Raw genomic sequence first — 16,306 nt, 5'->3', positions numbered from 1 at the left:
AAGTATGAGAAGTAGTAAATCTTATATATTTGACTGACTGATCTAAGGAGTTCTAAACTGTTTCTTTAATTGAATAGTATCTTGTGTTACAATAGCTTATGGTGGAAGTGCTGTAAGCACTTTTCTTTACCTAGCAATACAGCTGAAGAAGTATTTCAAACCCCACAATTTCTTTCCAAGGAGTGATTTATTTTCCAGATTACAGACAAAGTCAGTATTCACTAAGTTCTAAAGTTATTTTGTCTCCATTGTAACATACTGCTGAAGTAGATCTGTTAAATAAAAATGACTCAGATGAAAGGTAAACATCCTAGATTAATGTATTCATAACAATTAAAGCAGATGATGCTATTCATTTCCATGTCATGCCAGATATCCAAGTAGCATTAAACTGCTATTTTGATGTTATTTAAGCACATAAGAAACTAATCTGCTTCTGCCTGAAGAATTCAATACTGAACAATAAAGTCCATGCAAAATTATGTTGCCTCTTTTTTTACAAAGCTCTTTTTTAATAGTTGCAACATCATTCAAATGTGATGTGGTGATATTGGTGCTTTTCTTAGTCAGGTTCCAGGAGGTCAGGTTTGAATATGCCTTTTAGTCAAGCCTAGAATTATGTTGTGTTTGCCTAAATTTTCAGTGCAATCAATGAGATAGAAAAACAGATAATCAAAAGTAGGGGCAAAAACAGGAACAAAGCAATGGTTCTGTGGAAGCTCATAACTTGACATCAGTGTTGTGAAAAGCAAGTCTCAGTGAGTGATTTTTGTCAGATAAAAGAAGAAGTAGTGTCATTTGAGGAAAAGTACTTGAAACAGGATTCCATACATGAACACTTGAATTCTAAGTGTGAGGCTATAGCTTGGTATTTTTCATGAGACAGAGAAATAAATGTAAACCTTGACAATTAAGTCAATTATGTTACTCTACTAATATTAGTTTAAATATAAAGTATCTGAGTTAAAACAAAGAAACAAAACCCAAATAAAACAAAATAAAAAACTCACATCTGTATTTTGGAACAATTTATAATTATTCTTTCCCTCCCTGCTATGGATAGAAGCAAAAATACCTATTATTCCATTCACACAGGAAGCTAATTATAGCATAATATCCATTAATTAAGAATATTTTTGTGGTTTTAAAGGAGTCATAACATTATACAATATATATATTGTATATATATTGTATAATGCAAAATTTCTTTCTGGGATCTACAGACAATAACTTATCTAGAACTAATAATTTTCACAGTTATTTCTACCCAATCAAGAACTAAGCTCAGCTTCATCTGTATGACTGATACTTCTACCCTGCTATGTTTTAACTAAGCAACTATACTTAGAGTAACCACAAGTTGTACATTAGTTACTACATGAAATCAAATTCATTGTATGAAAATGAGAATAAGTTTCTGGCTGGGTAAGGAGACTATAGCACATACACCTTAAACACTGGCTACTAACCACATAGCTGTTTACAATTTTTTTTTTTTTTTTTTTAGAATTTACAGGGTTGGAAACTTTGCCAGCATTTACACTTATTTTATTAATGATTTGTTAATTGATATTTTACTTGATATTTTTACAGTTCCATGCTAGCTGTGAGTGATATTTTACTCACAACAACTACAGCACAAATGAGAGACTATCTTACCTTCTATAATGAAAGCTCATTAATATGTAAAACTGTGATAATGAAATTATAACAAAGGCCTAATAAATTATTTCTTTGATACATAGTTGAATAAAGAGTTGTCCTCTAGGATAATATTGTATTATAACTAAACAAAGTTAGCCCAAGGTCTGCCCCTACTTATCCTATCTTGGCACAAAGCTGCACTTTCAGTTTCTAGAGAAAACTTAGACGATTTTAATATCACTTGCATATGATCGTAATCTAGCACAATCTGAAAACCCAAATATTGCTAAAAACCAAGCCAGAGTAGTACTGTATAAAGGCCACCAAAATTATAAACCAAAGAAATTTCTGACCATGAAATTTTAAAAGTCTATAGCTACAATTTGCTTTTAAAAACTAATTTAATTTTGCAAATTTGTTCAAATTTCACCTAGCCCATTCTTGCAAGTACAGCAAACTGCAGAGACCCCATACAGCTGTGGAGCTGCTAGGGACTTCTGTTTATCCCTCTTCATGTGCCTGGAGCTTTCAGCCCTGACATCAAACACAGATGTCACGGGATAGATTAGGCTCTCTTTTCACAGGATTCCTAGCAAACTATAAGGTATTTGCATCTCTAAACCATTCTCTCATGAAAACATCTCACTGACATAAGTGTTTTGTGTGAATCAGAAAATCAGCAGTTCAAAATAATTTTCAGTTTCACAATTCTTTTTCCAACAGAAACATATGTAAGCACCATTTGCTACAACACAGCCTTATAGAAAATGTGGTCAACAGTCTCCAGGGAAGCATCAGGCAGAGAAGTGAAAACAGGTCAAGGAAGGTGCTTCTCCTCTGCTAGCCCCAGTCACAAGTCACAAGTCACAAGTGGATCCAGTGCTGGGCTCACCAGTGCAACAGAGACAAGGACAATACTATACTTGGTCCAGTGATGGACCACAAAATTGATTAAGGGACTATAGCATCTGAAATACAAGGAGTAGCTGAAAGACCTGGGGTTATCCAGCCTGCAAAAAAAACCAAAAAACTTGGGGCAGGACAAGCAGCAGAAGCAGATATTCTTCAGTGGTGCCCAGAGACACAGCAAAAAAAAGCAAGTATAAATTGAAACAAAGGAAATTTTCTTTAAAACTAAGAAAAAAGTGTTCATTTTCACTGTATGGGTGATCAGTTTGGAACAGGATGCCCAGAGGTACTGTTGAGTCTCCATCTCTGCAAATATTCAAAACCACCTGGAGACAGCCCTCATAAACCTGTTCTAGCTGACCCTGTTTTGAGAAGGGGGAGTGGACTAGAAGTTCTCCTAATAGGTCTGGGACTCTGTAATTCATTTGTGTTTCCAAACAGATTTTTTTTCAAGAAAAAAGGCCTGTTTTTTTAGAGTATCTCTACACTAGCAGTTTGACACACAGTATACACACTTTTGAGGAGAAAAAAAGCCTATTTAATAAATTGTGGGAAGCACTTATATATTGGCAGGAGATACTGAAAGCCTTCAAAGTGAAATCAAGTGGAACTTGATCACAAATTTTTTATGTAGTGCATTGCTGATAGGGACACAGGGTTAGTGTAATCCAACAGCTAGAAATAAGGAAACAGAGCAAACAACTCTTACAGAAGCAGTCTCTGAACCTCTAATCAGATGTTTCTAGACTTTGAGGTAATATAGAATATTTAAATATTTATGCAATTTAATAAAAAAGTATACTCTACCTGATAGCCAAATGTGTTATTTTGTGACCCGTGCCTTGGGACTCCTGGATTTTCACATGCTGTGCGAGTAGGTTCTAAAAAAAATTGCAATATATGAAAGACAAAACAAATTACAGTATTTTAATTAAACATATGATTATATGACAAAATTAAGCTTTTTCAGCAACATGCAATAAGCCAATCACAAAGACAAAAATGAAGTGATTTGATTCTTAGAGGGTGTAATAACACCAAGATAATTCAAAATAATGGAAAAATCCTAGACTGACTTAGCAAGAAGAGGAATAATAAGCATTAAAATAAATTTCAATTCATGGGCATAATCATACCTATGCATCGAGGAGAAGAACCACTCCATGTTCCATCTGCTTGGCAAATCCTGGTGCTAGAGCCAACCAAAATAAAAGGAGGGTTGCAGCTGAAAGAAACTTCTGACTGATAGATGAAGCTTTTTCCTTCTCTTTTCCCTTGAGCAGGTACTCCAGGGTCACCACAAAACTTTGCTGTAAAAAAAGACATGATAGAAATTGAATGTGGCATTTATTAAAAAAAAAAAAAAACCAAAACCAAACCCAAAACTTAACTGAACTAAGTGAAGAAATTACTACAAATTTTGCATTTATTTTATTAAACATGAATCAAATATGGAAGCATTTAATAGGAAATCAGAGAGACTAGATATATAATATTTAGTCTGCTAGATTGTACTAGTTCTGATAGTTCAAAATGACTATATAGTGTGCTTGATCAGTACCTCACACTTAAGAAATCAAATTGTCAACTTATTTTATTAAAGTCCAAATATTCACAATTCCTCCATGCCCCAAACCACATCAATTTGCAAATTTATAGAGAGCGATCCATGAGTGTATCAAATCTTCATGTCATTCTTCCCTTGTCCCCTACAAGGGAAAGGTGGCTTTCTTGCCACCTACCCATTGCTCAACATTTATGTATGATTAAAGGATTTAGCAGATAGATTTTAGGAGTCATAAAGTCCTGCTTCCTCATCCTTCATTGAAAGGTAAGATTTGGTATGTATGGAAGTACAATACTTGAAAGTTAGAACAGAAAATAATGAAATACCAAAAAAAAAAAAAAAAAAAAAAGAAACTTCTGTAGTAATCTAGAAGTCAGATACTCATAAACTGCTTTAGACAGGATAAATTTCACTCATAAAAATCTGTTCTTAAATGGATTTTTTAACCTTATTCCTATCACCTAAGTATTCCTTATGTCTATAGCATGTCATAACTGAGTAAATGCACTGTTAGCAAATTTACTGGCCTTCTGCAAAATGAAGTATTGAATAATGTCAAAAGCTGGATTTTGAATAACTGACCCAGGAAATTAAATCAGCTATGGCAAACCCTATGTCATCAGACTATATTATTCCTTGACACATCATGAATTCCAGTATTGTGTAGTCTAATTTCATATCAAACAGAAAATAGTGTAAGAATAATAATAGTAATAATAAAACAGCCTAACCTGTGCATGTTCAATAATGTTTCTAAATAGATTAGCTGTATAGACAGTGGAATTTGGTGCTCCATCTTTCTCATCTACAAACATAAATTACAACTCTCAAACAGAAATCTTCAAAATACATTTGTAATGTTTCTTTGTCACCCATGTTTCAAGCTTTCCAAAGGACATTCTCACATGAAATATTCCTGCTCTCTGCTTCTTTCTTCAGACACTGACTGTATGGGAAATCTATGCCTACCCACACTGGTGAAGAAAAAGGGCTAAATCTGCAACATACCATAAATATATGCAATTTCAACACTTTAGGTGACAGGGGACTGTGTGCAGAATTCTGGGCCAAATTCTGAAAAGATCTATGGATTGGGGATAGTGACACATAGCGTACACACAGTGTACTTCATTTGTGAATGACAGTTCATGGTTGTTATACTTTCACTAGAAAATGCTGTCTTAATTTGAAAATACATGAAACACTTAAAATTTTTAACACAGGAATTTGAAATTGTCTCCTAACAGTTCTTTGGACCAACAAAGTAACAACTCTGAAAGGTAAAACAATTCTCACATTTAAAAATGAAGTTTTGGTAAATTTATTCTTTTTTTCTAAACCTAAGTCGACTCCACCACTTAGTTGTCATTCAAGCTGACCTAGTCATTGAATATCTACTGAATATCTTCCTCTTATATCAGTAAGTATGGAAACCAGGCATCATGATAAAACACAGCAGTTTCCCTCTGATACTAGAACAGGTGACTACAGAACAAACTGAAGTTGAAGTGAACTGGAAGTTTTATGAGTGTTTCCATTCTCAATGGAAATATTTTCCTAAGGACTCTGAGAGCACTGAGACTGTGAGGTTAGTTTCATTCTTACAAGAAAGTTAACTGATTAACAGCGCATTTCTTGTCAATGTCTGATGGCAGCAGTGAGCACACCTGTCCGAGACATGCCCTGGTAGAGGAGATGCTCAGCCTGGTGACTGAGCTTCTTGAGAAGGCATTCGGGCTGAGGAGCATCAGACAAGGAGATTGACTTGTGGTATCACATTCTACCACCTCTGAGATAAATATACCAGCCAACTATGACACACAAAACAAAGGATCCCCTACCCTCTCACCACCAGACAGAAGGAGGGGATCTAAGAGAGGAAGGGAAATGGAAGTAGGTTACTACTTGCAGGGATAGGCAAATCCAGCCTGCCTCATCTTCCCAGGTGCCCTAATACAATGGGTATGAGGCATTAGAACTACATGGACTGACAGTTTAAGATGGAGATTAAGGCCCTTCTGGAATTGGAGGGCAAAATAACCTACCCCCTGCATCATGACCACCTCTGTCAAATAAAAAGAATGGTGGTTTCCACAGGTGAACCCCTCTGAGGTAACCTGAGGACTCAATATACCAACTGGACCTTACTCACAGAGAAACCTGCTGCCTCTCTGGAGCCTGGGACACTACTAGAAAACTCTAGTCTGATACAATCCTGCAATTATTGTCTGCTGTTCTTTGCAGCCACAGCAATGAGGTAGCAAAGAGAAGTCCAAGGGTAACCAAAAGAGATTTCAGGCCTTAGTGCAATTGTTTGAAGGATCAGGAGGACATGTGGTGTTTCTGTCGATCCTTTCAGTTTTAGGGAAGAATACCAAAAGGAACAGGCAGACCCAACTGATCAACAGATGGCTCTGAGGATGGTGTCTGAGGAACTTTGAGGGTTTTGATCATATTCTCGTCTATACAACATTGGATCAACTGCTATTCAATGGCAGTCAGAAGACTCTGTTCTCAGAAGACAAAAATGTTTTTTTGTGCAGGAGTTAGAAGGGCTGACCAGTAGGGTTTTAATCTACACTGGAAGAGGGAAAGGGACAAAATCAGGTTCATCCGTGATAAGCAATGGGAAGGCATGCCACAGTTTTAGTACTAGTGAGATCCTTCAGTCTTCTCCATGAAGACCTAGAAGTCTTGACTCAGTCCATGAAATATGACATCCTTGGCACAAGCAAGAGCTGGTGGGATCAGTCTTGTGACTGGTGGGCCAGTATGGAGGGTTGCACATTCTTCAGGAGGGATAAGCAGGGAATGTGCCGTGGGCGATGAGGCAGGGGAGAGGGGTGTCAGAGCTTGGTGTTTGTTATGTGTCCTGGTTTAGCAATGGTACTTCCCAATTCAGGGTTGCCCGCCATGATTCCCCAAAAGCACCCTGCTGCTCTCTTTTACTCCTCTTGGTCTGTGTCAGGCTGGGGACACAAAAGGCAGAGACTGTGGGTTGAGATAAGAACAATTTACTGGCAACAGCAATGAGATAAGAAAACAAACAGCAAGGATATTAATTACAGAAGTGTACAAAAGAGAGGGTGATTTACTTGCAAAATATTTACTGCAGAACCCAATCTGACTTGACCACAGTCATGTTTTTCTGACTGGAAGGACCACATTTCTCCTCAGAAGCAGGAGTCCTTTCCCCCATACCTGGCAGTGATGTGAGGTGTTACAGAATACCACCTGTGACTAAGCCCTGCCCCCTCCCAGCTACTGCAAAAAATTAACCCTGTCCTGGCCAAAACCAAGCCATTATGGCACATTATGAGCCTTTGGTAAGGATTAAGGGACACACAAACAAAGCAGATGTTGTTATGGGGGTCTGCTATAGGACTGTCTACAACAGTCAGGATGTTGCCACTGGCAAATTATTCTTCAATTAACTAATGGAGACCTCTAAATCAATTTCTGTTTTCCATTTGGGGGACTTCAAGCTGCCAGATGCTAACTGTGAATACCACACAGCTGGTACAAACAGGTCCAGAAGAATCCTAAAATACCTAGACTCAAAGGTATACTGAGTGTGTTTGCTGGTGACACTAAACTGGGAGAACCTCTTTACTCGCTTGAAGGCATCTGTGCCATATAAAAAAAAAATGCAGACAGATAAGAGGACTGGGCAATCACCAATAATATGAGGTTTAACAAGAACACTGCACCTGGGATGGGACAGCCGTAGATGTACATCCAGAATAGGAAAACACTGCTGGAGAGCAGCACTGCAGAAAGAGACCTGAAGGCCCTGCTTGGTGACAAGTTGAATATGATCCAGCAGTCCCTGGCAGCCAGGAGGGCCAACCATGTCCTGGGGGTTTCAGGCACAGCATTGCCAACTAGGCCAGGGAGGAGAATGTCCCACTCTGCTCTGCACTGGGGCAGCCTTGCCTTGAATGTTTTGTGAAGTTTTGGGTGACACAATATAAGGATGTAAAACTATTAGAGAGTATGCAAAAGAGGGCAACAAAGATAGTGAAGGGCCTTGAGAGGAAGCCACATGAGGAGTATCTGAGGTAACTTGATTTGTTCAGCCTAGAAGAGAAGAGACTGGAGCGAGATGTCATTGAGATCTTCAGGTTCTTCATGAGCCAACATAAAACAACAAGCAGTGATCCCTTCTGTGTGGTAAACAGTGACAAGACCCAAGGGAATGACATGAAGGTCAAGAAAAGTTTTTTCACCCAGAGCATGGTTGGACACTGGAACAGGCTCAGGGAAGTGATCACAGTACCAAGCCTGACAGGTTTTGAGAAATCTTTGGACAATGCTCTCAGGCACATGGATACATCTCTTTGGGTTGTTCTGTGCTAGGCTAGCAGCTGAACTTCAATGATCTTTATGGGCCTCTTCCAATTCATTATATTCTGTGATAATTCTATGATTTGAAGTTATATCTGCAGTTAGGATTTTTTTGGCATAGGTCTAGATTTTTGCCATCTCTTGCCAAACATAAAACCAGCAGTACTGAAATTACTGCATGAGTAATTAAGCAAACAAATTTACTGGGTCATAGATGACAAATACTCAACCAAGGACATGGTCATATTCCATTCTGAATACTTATTCTATGTCATAACTGTACCTTGTATATCTTTAGCTACCAGCTCTATGGAACCAAGCTAGGAAATACATTTCTGATGTCAGGAACTGCTCATTGAGAATGACTTTTACCAGCTCCCCCTCATTTCTGCCAGATGGCAACTAGCTTAAACTCTTCAACAAGAACTGGCTGCCAATTGTTTTCTCTTGCAAGCCAATGGATAAACATTGAACATCAACAACTTTCAGTTAATATAATTTGCATGAAATAGCCTTTAATTCCCAAGAAGCTGCATTCTCTGCTAAATATACCTTTAAAAAAGATTTAAAGGTAGAGTCCACTTTTCAAAGTATACTGTAGTATTGAGTATTCCAACTTTAAAAATCATAAATAGCTTGTGGTATCCAAAAATTAATAAAGGACACAATTTTTCAATCAAGAACAAATCATGAAAATAATTTTTCATAGTCTCTGATATTCACAGTATAGTGGACTCTAACAGAGCTCTACATAGAGAATTTAAGCAACAAATAGTGGTCTTGTTCTTTTTCTTCCAGAAAAAATGCCTTTCATGTTCCACCTCTGGCACACAGAGTCTCAGCAGCAGTCAGAAATTGTTGATGATATGAGAATATAATTGGAAAAAAAGGAAAATAAAAGATGATCTATATATGCTTTCATGGTACTGGGATATAGCCAAAATGGAGAAAATTTTTGACAGGGAGAGATGAAAAATGAAAAAAAAAATAATAAAAGAACAGAGAAGTGCATTTTGCAACATTTTGCAAGCTACCTGGCAAGCATAGCTACTTGGCAAGTTCAAATTAAATTTCAGAGCCATGAATAAGATATGATCTCTTCCAGTTAGACTCCTTTTTGAAGGCCATTACAGAGTGGTATAATTATTCTTCAAATAACTACAAAACCTCCTTCTTCAGTACAATCAATCTAATATTTCTCAGAAGAATCACAATCACTTTTAATGAATGGGATTGGATACTGTAATGAAATTTGTAGCAATGCAAAAGTCCATCAATGTTATTTATAACTTTCAGTTTAATAAAATTTACTGCATACAATATATTGGTTAATTTAGTGCAGGGTGAAAAATAGGTAATTGTCACAGAATCATCCAGGGCCTAGTCAACATAACAGCCAGAAAAATTTCTCTGTGACATCACAGGAAGTATTGGATGAGGATGAGGTAATAAAAGGGATTATAATGAAAGTTACCCTATTACATATGTAGCTGGATCTGAAAACAAGACAGCAAGACAGCATGTTTTAATCTTGATTTACCTTGGATTCTGTTGTACACATTGCCTGCAATATTTTTTTTTTAGTTTGTGTCTAAGGATTCATATATGCTCACATAGGGTTTACAGATGACCCATGACTTTCTCAATCTACTAGAAACATTAAAATCTTTGAAAATTTTAGAATTTTTTATAAGAATTGTTATTGCCCCAGCTGTGAAATTAATTGAGCTACTGGGGGAGGGAGGGGAAAAAAAGTGAAAACTTTAAAGAGGGAAAAACCATAATAGTTGAACAACAAAATACAGACTATGATGTGAATACATACGTAAACACTGAGGTACTTCACCACTCCATGTTCCATTCCCAACGCAAGTCAAAACAGCAGGGAAAGAGAGTTCATATCCTGGAGAGCAGACATAGCTAATGCTAAATCCCCAGTCCAAGTTTGTTCCTTCCAACCTTCCATTAGATATCTGCGGAGGAGTTGGGCAGGTAACAGCTGCAATAATATTCAAAATAATTAGGCCCAGATGCTGTAAATATCCCTGGTGTACACAATTACTAGAAGAACCATATGGACTAATTTCACCTTTTTTTAGAGGACAATACAGTCAGGGCATGCTATCTTTCTCACTATAGTCTTGCTACATTTCCTGAAGTTAATATGTCTGGTTTCCTTCATTTAGGAGGCAGTGGATGATTGATGAAGTATCTTAAATAAACCAGGATGCTGCATCAAACCAAATAGGAAGACTACCTAAAAATCAGTATGGAAACTACGACGCGTACAGCGTTTAAGATATGTCTGGTAATATACTACAATTTTTTGTCTGTTAAGACAACATAGAGTGCAATAATTTTATTAGTGTTATAATAATAAAATATTTTCTTTCTGTTGACCAACTTAGATATTTGCTAGATGTAATTCATAGGGATAAAATTCCAGGACAACTGTTCCAAAATATTACTTGAAAGCCTGTTTCTAAGCAGCACAGTTTGATTACTATTTGCTTTGTGAATAGTTCACCACCAAAAAGCATCTAGTTGCCAGCAATAGGAACAAAATGTAAGGATTTGCAATTCCTTGAAACTGTTAGCATTCTACCTCTAATAGGGCCAACAAGAAGTATTTCGATATATTTTGTAATTGCCAGGTCTCCTAGGAAAAAATAGAAACATCTTCTATTTGGTTGTAGGCAAGAGGACTGAAAAACAGTACAGGAAGGCAGTACAAATAGAGATACAATTGTTATGATAATAATAATACTGTTATTCACTGAATAGTAGTGTAGTAACAGACAACTCTTAATTAAAGGGAAAAAGTATTAAGGAAATTAGATGAAAAAAAACTTGAACTAAAAAGGGAAAGGATGAAATTTAGACCAAGTTGATAGAATGAATGCCATAGACAAAAGGGTAAACTGTGCTAGAAAAGAGAAAGAAAGGAAAAAATCTAATACAATTTATTCTGGTAAAGCCAGTTGGGATAAATGAGAAGATGTGGTGACTAAAAATTGAGCAGAGAATACACAGGAGACAACAATGGAGAAAGTTAAATGCTGCATCTATAACCTTTAAACTAATGTTTAAAACAGTTGTCATTTTGAAGGCTTAAAAGAATTCAGAGGTACTAGGTGATGAGTAATATGTATTTGAATGCAACCTGCATTCACTATGCACCATATAGGGTTCACTATGTGCCATTTTGACATTCTTATTATTCTCTTCACTGAGAGAATTTCAGTTATGTAGGCAATAAAATCCCTTACAACAGCATTCATGGTTGGTTGAGAATACTAGTATCAAATAATTCTTTGCCAATCAGTAAATCAAATCTAGATTTTGGGACCTTAGTTTTGTTCTAGAAAAGGACATAATAGTTTTTGTCACACTTCTATGATGTTTTAAAGAAGTAATTCAAAATAAGTGCTCTAAGTAGCCGAATTGTCTTCATTTTCCAAGAGCTTCACAAATAGTCCTTTTAAAATGGTGTGTATATTCAGCTTCTGAGCTGACTAATAAGGGAGGAAATATTGGTGGATAATTGGGAAAGAATAGAAGAAGTAGAAAAAAAAAGATGTAACATCAGAATTTTAGGGTGAGAAAAGGAAAACCAAACAATACCAGACACAAGCCAGAATGCTTCTCTATTTTGGTCAGAGACTTAGACATAAATATGTACCACAACCTTCTCAGTTTAAGAACTACAAGTATATTACAAATGTAGTCTGCAAAAAAGACAATGTTAAAATATTTGAATATTTAATTGCAGATGAACATGCATCTTTTCCAATTTGGCATAGCAGAGCAATATTTATATCTTCTCTTTCAATGGCACAGTGACAATTATGCATGTGTTTTCTGCCCAGTTCATTTTCCAATTATTTTTACTAAATAGTAACAAAAGGACCCTGACATTTTACTCTGACAGTAAAAACTAATTGTTATAAATTTTACAGTACTGCATATTATACAGTATTTTAATTACATTATTAGCTTGCCTACTGTACCTACACAAACTAATGTAAGGTAGAATGAAATTCTGAGAACACTAAAGATTCTTCACAGGATTATTTATTAGCATTTATACAAGCCTTAAATATGTATGACCTAAAACCAGAAAGACTCAAAAACCTCAAAGTTAAAATTTACAGTAAAATTCTTTCTTTGTATGATTCTGCTTGAGTCAAATCAGAGTTAGATCTCCTGGTCCCAGTTAGATGTCCTGAAGACCATAAGAATTTGAGGCTGAGAAATTTTTATCAAAAAACACTTGTTCTGTCTTATGATCTTTTAGCTGTTGGCTTACATCCACTCTTGGAGACAGACAGACTCATGGTCAATATGATCACTATGTCCATTCTTCAGTTCTTAAAATAATTTTTTAATTGAAACTGAGGCTCTCTATGAGCAAATAGAAAAAAAAGTGAAATGTCAAGAGGGTTTCAGTGCTTGAAATGTCTTAAGGATTTAATTCTTAAGAATGTGTCTGGAATACATCTTAAAAATTGATGCTGTCAAAAGTGAATTATAATTAAACTGGACTTGGTAAGATATTGGGGAAACTGTGTTCAGCAAGAAAAGAAACTGCAAATATGGTGGAGATTTGAAATTAATTTGATCTAGTTTGACAAATGAATTCATGAGAGGAAAATGCGTGCTGCTTAGCAAGTATGTTATTTGCTTCCTTAAAATGAAACAGAAGGAAGATGGATAAGAAAAAGTGGTACAAAGGTAGCTAACTGAGTTTTGAAAGAATAGAGATCAGACTGACTTAGTGTGAACCTAGAAAGAAAACACCAAATGGTAATGCTGTTTTTCTACAGATGTAGTATCAAGGAGAGAGAAAAATTACTCTAGAGAGAATTTGTTTTAGGGTTGAGCAAGTGAGTTTCTCAGAGAAAATATTTTTGATCAGACAGATAAGTTTGTCATTCATATGTTCATATTTTTTGCTGTTACAATTTTAATAAGGTACATTAAAAACCCCAGACCCATCTATAACAAAAAACCCCAATAAACAGAAAACCCATAAAAATCAGGTATGCAATATGAAGAAGAGAAAGAAGAAATAACTTTTGAGATTAATCCTTTAGACTTCCACAATAGAGAAAATAACATGAAGCAGAAAAATCTTTATTGGGAAATTTGAAAGAAGGATTTAGTATTTTGGTAGCAAAGTGATGCTTAAAGGTGCCCGTCTAATGAAGGAGGGGTCAGGAAAAAAAATATTTAGTGTTATAGACAGAGTAATTCAGATGAATTTGCCTTTGACAAAGTTCAGTTTGTATATATTTCGATCTTTCCCAGAGATGTCTTTTACATGTTTGAGTGTTCTGTTTGTAAAAGCAGGGACTTAAATATGGTTACTTTCTCATAACATGTAACTGCAATTAACAAATCTAAACAGCAAGGTAATAAAGTATTCTACAGAACTATAAAAAAACTGTTAAATATATTGTTTTTGTAGGAATATAAAAGAGAAAAGAAGCAAAGGACGAAGTCATTGTTTCTGCAGCCAAAGAAATCAATTCAATATATTCATACTAAAAGTTTTAATTTCTGTGGAAATACACAATTTGCAACAGACAGTATACATAAATGTCATGCAAGAAATAGTTGACAAGCAAAATAAATGTTGTACCTTTGCAAGTTGGGATTGCTCCGCTCCACGTGCCATTGCTAGTACAAGTGCGAATTAAGGAGCTATTTGCTTCCATTGTATAACCGGGTTGGCACATATAAGTAACATTTTGTCCAACAACATAATCATCACCATATCTCATGCCATTGGCTGGGACTCCTGGATCTCCACAACTGATAACTGCAAGTAAATAGTTGAGGAACATATTTTAAAATCTAAGTGAGATTTATCTATATGTGAGGGAAAAAAACATGACAAAACTAGGCATTGATTGGGGAAAAAAAGAAGAAAAAAGTAACATAAATCTTATCTTCACCATGAGAACATAAAGATGTCATCCTAATTAGCTGTCAAACGTATGTGGAGCTATATAACAGTTATATTTGAAGAACATTAATACTTTAGTTCAACAGTAGTATAAAGGACTGTAGAGTTTTTGATTGACAAAATTTCAAGAGTACAATATGAAAAAGAAAAAAGGCAAGAAATAATACATATGCCACTACTACCCTTTGGTATGCTAAAATTTTCATATCAATTCCGTTTCATTGTTAAAAAAAAGTAGATGCCCATTACTTACTTTACTCTTCTATGGTATCCTGAAAGAAAACAAAATCTGGAAAATTTAAAATGTATGCCTGCAAAAGCCTCCCACTTTATAAATGCTCACATAGTTGCTACTAAACAGGTGAGAATATTCAGGCGACCCCCAAACACAGGCTATGGCTTACATAAAAACTAGGTCTATAGTACTTTAATATGTGGGAGTGGTTGTAAAACCTTTTATGATTTCTAGTGTCAGGAGATAATTTAATTTCCTAATGAAATAAAATACTTATAAGGAGTCAGTAAAAAGTTTTATATCATTGTAATCTGAGAATTTTGTTAAAACAGGTAAGTTTCCCTCAGATCTGGTCAACTGGATCTATCAATTTCTGGAACAGTTTTTAGAGTAAGAAGTCTAGAGTACACTAGTGGCAATGCTAAAAAAGGGAAAAGGGGAAAAATCTAGTTCATATGAAATACAGCATCCCATGTTTATAGTACACTTGAAAATCACCCTAGATAATTGCTATTTCTTCTGGAAAAGTGTGAGAAGCAGTTTTCTGGGCAGAGTACACATCCTGGCCACTAAAAACAATGCCAAAGTATGGCTGATGTGAATGTCACTCTTTCTGGATCTGGATCTCCAAAATCACAAAAATCCATGACCTGAGAATCTAAGATATATATAATAGAGCTTCTCTACAGTTTACCATGTTCTGAGTGAGCAGATACTAATTACACAGCATATATCAAATCTTTAAATGTCCCATGCAATCACTGTATGGCTACAGAAGAGACTAGAAAACATACCACAGGGTTTTTCGGACTACTGTAAAGGTAGCTAATGTACTGATAAAGAAAACTGGAGATTTTAGTTTACCTGGTAACAGAGTAATTCAAATTTTTTGAAAATTAAAAAGCCATAGATTTTTCCTGGTCAGTTTTCAATAACATAGAACTTGGAAAGATAGAACTGTTTGTCTTATTTACACACATACATTCAAATATTCTAAAACTTTATTATTTAAAATATTCCATTTACTATACTTAATGTGTAAATTTTACTGAAATAATCCTCAATATTTTTACAGATATACTATTGTTTTGACTGAATTAAAATATAAATACAATTCTTTTTCTTTTTTTCCTCCAATGTTTATTTAATTTAAGTTGGACCACCTTCACTCAAGTCACTATTTTAGGCAAAAACATCTTAAACTGTTGCAGTGATGCTGACCAGAAGGGCATTTCCTGTTGAGAGCCAGTGAATCCCAGCAGAGTGGAGGTGGGGAGCCCCAGGGCTGTGCTGCACAGCCAGGGTGGCCTTCAGAGCTGAGCTGTGCCACACAGAACCCTTGTCTGGGCACAGCCTCAGCCAGCTCCAGGCAACAGGGCACTGCAGGCACTCAGTGATTGCACCTTGCTGACTGCTCGGCCATGCTTCCTCCTGAGCAGTGCAACAAGAAGATCTCATGAGAATGTTGTTTCTGGATGCAGAAATGGTAGCATTGTTTCTTTCTAAGTAAATTCTAAAATAGCTTGCTTGCTATCTAGGTCTATCTTGATCTAGGTCTGCGTGACGTTGCACACGTGTCAGTCCTGTTTGATAGTACACTGCCCAGGGTTCCCAGCCTGTAAAGGATTATAAA

General features: G+C 35.9%; 1 protein-coding gene across 2 annotated transcripts in view; it reads right to left on the bottom strand.

Moving 5' to 3' along the window:
* Nucleotides 1–16,306, bottom strand: part of CSMD3 (CUB and Sushi multiple domains 3) — a 581,291-nt gene that overhangs the window by 30,923 nt on the left and 534,062 nt on the right. For both annotated transcript variants that reach the window (XM_077782368.1, XM_021546425.3), the window contains exons 60-63: nt 14,112–14,291; nt 10,293–10,466; nt 3,690–3,863; nt 3,361–3,434 (exon numbers count right to left, since the gene is read on the bottom strand). In XM_077782368.1, the coding sequence (XP_077638494.1) occupies nt 3,361–3,434; nt 3,690–3,863; nt 10,293–10,466; nt 14,112–14,291 (602 nt within the window). The remainder of the gene's footprint in view (nt 1–3,360; nt 3,435–3,689; nt 3,864–10,292; nt 10,467–14,111; nt 14,292–16,306) is intronic.

This window comes from Lonchura striata, chromosome 1 (assembly GCF_046129695.1).
Source record: "Lonchura striata isolate bLonStr1 chromosome 1, bLonStr1.mat, whole genome shotgun sequence".
Classification (NCBI taxonomy): Eukaryota; Metazoa; Chordata; class Aves; order Passeriformes; family Estrildidae; genus Lonchura; species Lonchura striata.
Note: the sequence above shows the minus strand (reverse complement) of the source record. Positions and strands in the feature narration are given on the sequence as shown.